Source organism: Squalius cephalus (assembly GCF_949319135.1).
Source record: "Squalius cephalus genome assembly, chromosome: 16".
Lineage (NCBI taxonomy): Eukaryota > Metazoa > Chordata > Actinopteri > Cypriniformes > Leuciscidae > Squalius > Squalius cephalus.
The window spans coordinates 12,475,826-12,481,302 of record NC_137137.1 but is presented as its reverse complement, the minus strand read 5'-3'; the positions used below and the strand labels follow the sequence as shown (position 1 = coordinate 12,481,302).

Sequence of the window (5,477 nt, the reverse complement as noted above, 5' to 3'; positions counted from 1 at the left end):
ATAAGAGGCAGTTTGGAAAATGTTGTCCTACATGGAAAAGTCATGTTGTCATCCTTGACTTAGCTGAACACGTACAAACCCTTCCCTTTAGTAAACACTCAGATCAAGACTGATAGCTCAGACTCGGCTGTAGATGTTGGTATGTGTGTTTGTCTGCAGTGCTGGCATGATGTCCCCTGACATTTTTTTTTGGATGCTAATTATTTTGAATCTCAGTAAACATGTTTACATTTGAAATATACTTCTGCCAAAGCAGGGCTTCAGTTACTAAACATGTTGTATGCTTTCTTACATGATTTAATCAGATATTGTAGAAAACTAGCACGGACTACAAAGTCATGAATTGAGTAAATGCAATACATTTTTTGTGACATCTTTAAATACATATTTTGCCTAGATTTAATTGGTCAGTAATTATGGGCTTAAATGTAAAAAAATATATATATTAAATGTAACTGATTTTAAAGGTCTTCATTTATCTGAAAGAATATCAGATATTACAAGAATAGGATGAGTTGTAACATTAATAGAAAATGTGTAATCAATTGTGGTAATCAAATTAAGGCCTGTGTGTTTAAAAAAAAAAAAAAAGACATACTTTTGACTACTGTAATTGTTTCTTTTAGAAGTGGGTATTATATATATATATATATATATATATATATATATATATATATATATATATATATAATATATATAAATATATATATATATATATATATATATATATATATATATATATATATATATATATATATATATATATATAAATAAAAGTTTTACTAAAATGCATGGTGGAAACTGCAAACTGGTGCATATGTGTAAAGACTTTTATTTTGAAAAGCTATGAGATAGACAAAAATAAGGTCGGTGCTTCACAGACTTGCGTTCTGCTTGAGTCCTCCGACCTTTTTGACAGATAAACATGAAGATTGTAACATGGAACATAAACGGGATACGAACATTTAAAAATGGTATCAAGAAAATTCTGGATTCATTCGATGCCGATATAATCTGCGTCCAAGAGACTAAAGTTACCCGTAAGTGTTTTAAGTAACGCGGGATTTTGAATTGGGTTCATAATAGCAGCCTTATTTCTAACAACTTTATCAGCTCAGCAATTGCATACATTGTTTTCAGGTGACCTGTTGGATGAGAAAACAGCGATTGTTGATGGCTACAATTCATACTTCAGTTTTAGCCGAGGACGAGGTGGATACTCAGGTAAAGCAGCTTACAGTGCATTTGTGTCAGGAGGACTCAGTAAAATGTGCAAAATGACTTTAAAAACTTTATTGATTTTAGCATTAGATTTCTTTCCAATATTTTGTATTTTTTAAATATATTTTGTCTCGTTTTTACTACCAATTGCAAATGACAAGTACTGTTTGACTGAGTATGAGATGATGAACAACATTTACTCGGTGACCAGGTGTCGCGACCTACTGTAAAGATACCGCTACTCCATTCCTGGCCGAGGAAGGATTGACAGGTCTGCTCGCCAATCAGGGAGAGGCTGTTGGTTGCTATGGTGACCAGGTAGAGTTGTCCAGTGAGGAGCTTCTGGCACTAGACAATGAAGGAAGGGCTGTCATCACCCAGCATCATTTCATGTAAGAGTCTCAACTCTAGACATTTTTTTATTAGTTTTAAAAAACTTAATGAGTTGTGAAAGCTTCAGATATTTATTTTACTTTCAGTGGCACAGATGGACCACAGAGGCTGACTGTTATCAATGTTTATTGTCCCCGAGCTGACCCTGACAAACCTGAGAGAAAACAGTACAAGCTGCAGTTTTACCAACTCCTCCAGTGCAGAGCTGAAGCCATCTTGAGCTCGGGGAGGTGAGAGAGAGATCAAACCATTACCTGTTCTCTCTCTCTCACACACACACACACACACACACACACACACACACACACACACACACACTGTGTTTGTGTCATGTTTTTTGGGGACTTTTCATAGGCATAATGATTTTTATACTGTTCAAACTGTATATTTTATCCCCTTACACTAACTCTACCCCTAAACCCATCACAGAAAACTTGCTGCATTCTTACATTTTCAATAAACATCACTTAGTATGAATTATAAGCTGTTTTCCTCATTGGGACCAAAAAAATTCCTCAAATTGTTATCAAGATTCTTCTAAGATATAACGTGTCTTTTTGTTTGAATAATGCATCCCTCTGTCTCTCTTCAGTCATGTGATCGTTTTGGGTGATGTGAACACCTCTCACAGACCCATAGACCACTGCGACCCAGATGATGTGGTAAGTCCTTAAACCATGTTCCTTCATCATGATTTTAGTTGACGCAATTTAACCAGGCACAAGAAGTGATAAAAGTCTACACAATAAAAGCAAAAAAGCTGGATGATGCGGCACATTTTCAGCCAGTCATATTTGATTTTTAATAGAGCAACAATGCTTTTCCACTTTTTCAGTGGCCTTGGTTCCAGAAGTAATTCTCTCTCTCTCTCTCTCTCTCTCTCTCTCTCTCTCTCTCTATATATATATATATATATAAATACTGTATGTGTATATATATATATATATATATATATATATATATATATATATATATATATATATATATATATATATATATATATACATATTATAGACACAGTGATTTGTGGGAGTGGGTGGGTGGCATGATTTGCTCGCCACAATTCTCTGATTGGTAAAGATTACTTTTTAGAATCTTAGGTAATGAACTTTTTTTACACAGAAGTCTGATGTTCAACACAATTATTTAAAAAAGTTGAAATAATGCGGGTGAAGAAGACTAAAATTTCCTCATTTAATATCATCTTCAGTATTTTTATTACTTTTTGTTAATATTCATAACCAGTTGTATTAAGTATCTGTATTATTACTTTTTATTTGTATCCATAATCATTGTATTTTGTGAATCATAGTGTTCTTGAATACATGTGTGTGAGAGAGACATTGTGAGAGTGTGTGCTGGTAGTTAGAGACATGGAATGTGTATGTAGTGTATGAAGTTTCCACCGAAGCATAGTGATGGGATATACATTCCATGTTAAATAGAAACCACATGTTCCTCTGGTAAAGTAGTATTTTTGGTTCTTAGCAGAGCATATAAATCCCAACCTCTTTGCCCAGAGGAACAGAGAAGCTGGAACGGAGACATTTGTTTGGTCCATTGTCTCTCTCTCCTATGTCTTGATATTATGATAAAATAAATAAGAGATCTCTTGGCAAAATAACTAATGGCTCTCTAATGCCTTTAAGAGAGAAGAATATACCATTGATTGAACAACCCCCATAGCTTAGAGTAGGTCTGTCTTTAAAAGCTTATAAGTTAAAAAATAAATCCCCAATAGAGAAACTGAAATAAATTTTACTTCCGGAACCCAAATGATGCACTCCGGGATTGCCGGAAATAATGCTGTTGATATAGTGATATGTGGAACAGTATTTTGGACCAGTGAGATTTTACTGTGGTCACCCAATGCAATGCCACAAATATAGAAATTAGGTGACCAGGCAAATGTCTTGTTGTGACTGGATAGGACAAAATCTTAAATTTACATGGAAGAGCTATTTCAGGTGATCTCAGCGTGAGAGCGAGAAGGGATGGGGGAATGGGGGGTCAAGGGAAAGAGATGTAGATTAAGATGATGCAGGGGTGAGACTTGTGTCTAGGATGGCCTGGATGGGGATGTTAATTTTGGAAGAGAGAGTTCAAATGTTAATTTTCCAGAAACGTCCTTTGTCTTCTCGGGGAGTAGTCGTTCCTCAAACAGGTGTCCCGGCATTTTCTAATTTCTCCAGTCTTACACTACATGCAAACTAACTCAAACCTTCTCTTATTACTGTTCTGTTATTTAGGATAACTTTGAAGATAATCCTGGGAGGAAGTGGATGGATCATTTCCTGTTTGAAACGGAAAAAAATACAGAAAATGGAAATACTGAAGATGATCTTGCAGACATCTCCCAGAATTCTACCTCTGGTGGCAAGTTTGTGGATTCTTTCCGCCATTTTCACCCAAAGCGCTCCAACGCCTTCACGTGCTGGTCCACGCTCACGGGAGCCAGGCAGACCAACTACGGCACACGCATCGACTACATCTTCTCTGACCGCTCTCTGGTGGAGACGGCCTTTATTGGCGTGGACATTATGCCAGAGGTGGAGGGATCCGATCATTGTCCTGTATGGGCGCAGCTCAGCTGTACCCTCCAGTTTAGTCCCAAGTGCCCACCCCTGTGCACACGCCACATGCCAGAGTTCATCGGCAAACAGCAGAAACTTTCACGCTTCTTAGTGAAAGTTCCTGAGAAACAGAGCGTTTCTAAAGGGAGTGTAGAGAGTCTACCTGGATCACAGGATGCTGGGGAAATTCGGGAAAACCTGAATCCTGTAGTACAGCGGAACAGTGTTGCAAAGAAGAGACCTACAGATAGAGAAGCAGACACAAATGGACACAAAGCCAAAAGAAGCAAGCAGACGAAAACCGAAAGTAATGCAAAAGGAAGTCTTTTAGCTTTCTTTAAGCCTAAACAAACACCGTTGATACCTTCAAGGGGCCCGAAACAGGCAGAATCCTCTCAGGATGGCCCGGGTAGTGAGAGTGACACTAGAAGCTGCCCCAGTGATGCGCAAAAGGAGACAAATCTCTCCAAGGCAGCAGAGATGGAGAATGAATATCAGGATGAAGTGGAAGGAGAATCTACATCCATAGACAAGTCAAAGGACTGTAAGAAAGGGCCATGCACTGGTTTTTGGAAAACTGTTTTGCATGGGCCTCCTCAGCCGCCACTTTGTAAATCACACAATGAGCCCTGTGTTTTAAGGACTGTGAAAAAAGCAGGACCTAATCTAGGCCGGCAGTTTTTTGTATGTGCCCGTCCTCAAGGCCACGCCTCCAATCCTCAGGCCAGGTGTAATTTTTTCACCTGGGTAGAGAAAGGAAAATAGATTAAAGTCAAGGAATCTTTATGCATACTGTATTTCATGTTTTGAGTGTACATGTATGTGTATTGTGTTTGTTTTTTTATATATACCATTTTTATTGTTCAACTAACAATAGAGACAGAAATAAATAATGCTCTTTTTCAGCTTGGGTGCTGTTGTCGGTGTATTTTCAGACACTGCAGAAATCCAGTGATAATCGTAGAATATCTCAGGTTCTGTCTTCTCTTCATCACTACCTGATTAGGAAATTGAGTTTCCATTGTGAGTTATATGAAATTAAACAGACCTTTACCATATACTGAATTTAAAATGAGGCAACTAAGCTGGAACTACTGCTGGAGAATGAAAGCCTCTAAATATAAAGGCATTGTTGTTCTGTTAAATATTGTACATGGGATAATTAATTAAACAATATAACTCATTAAATTTAATATGTAACCTTTGATGTGATCACTGTGTTATACAATATCTTGCATTGATATTTTTTTGCATTCACTTTTTTTTCCGTCCCATTTGCTCTCTTTTTTG

General features: G+C 37.1%; 1 protein-coding gene across 1 annotated transcript; it reads left to right on the top strand.

Annotated features, from left to right (window-relative positions):
- Positions 1 to 846: 846 nt before the first annotated feature.
- On the top strand, positions 847 to 5,392 carry apex2 (APEX nuclease (apurinic/apyrimidinic endonuclease) 2). Its single transcript, XM_079897911.1, has 6 exons — positions 847 to 1,040; positions 1,141 to 1,224; positions 1,433 to 1,613; positions 1,701 to 1,844; positions 2,207 to 2,276; positions 3,864 to 5,392. The coding sequence occupies exons 1-6, from the start codon at positions 926 to 928 to the stop codon at positions 4,950 to 4,952; spliced, it is 1,683 nt and encodes a 560-aa protein (XP_079754037.1). The 5' UTR covers positions 847 to 925; the 3' UTR covers positions 4,953 to 5,392.
- The last annotated feature ends 85 nt before the right edge of the window (positions 5,393 to 5,477 follow it).

Coding starts and splice junctions, on each gene's coding strand:
- apex2 (XM_079897911.1), top strand. CDS start 926: ATGAAGATTGTAACATGGAACATAAACGGGATACGAACATTTAAAAAT. Junction 1,614..1,700: donor ATCACCCAGCATCATTTCAT/GTAAGAGTCTCA, acceptor TTTTACTTTCAG/TGGCACAGATGGACCACAGA. Junction 2,277..3,863: donor ACTGCGACCCAGATGATGTG/GTAAGTCCTTAA, acceptor TCTGTTATTTAG/GATAACTTTGAAGATAATCC.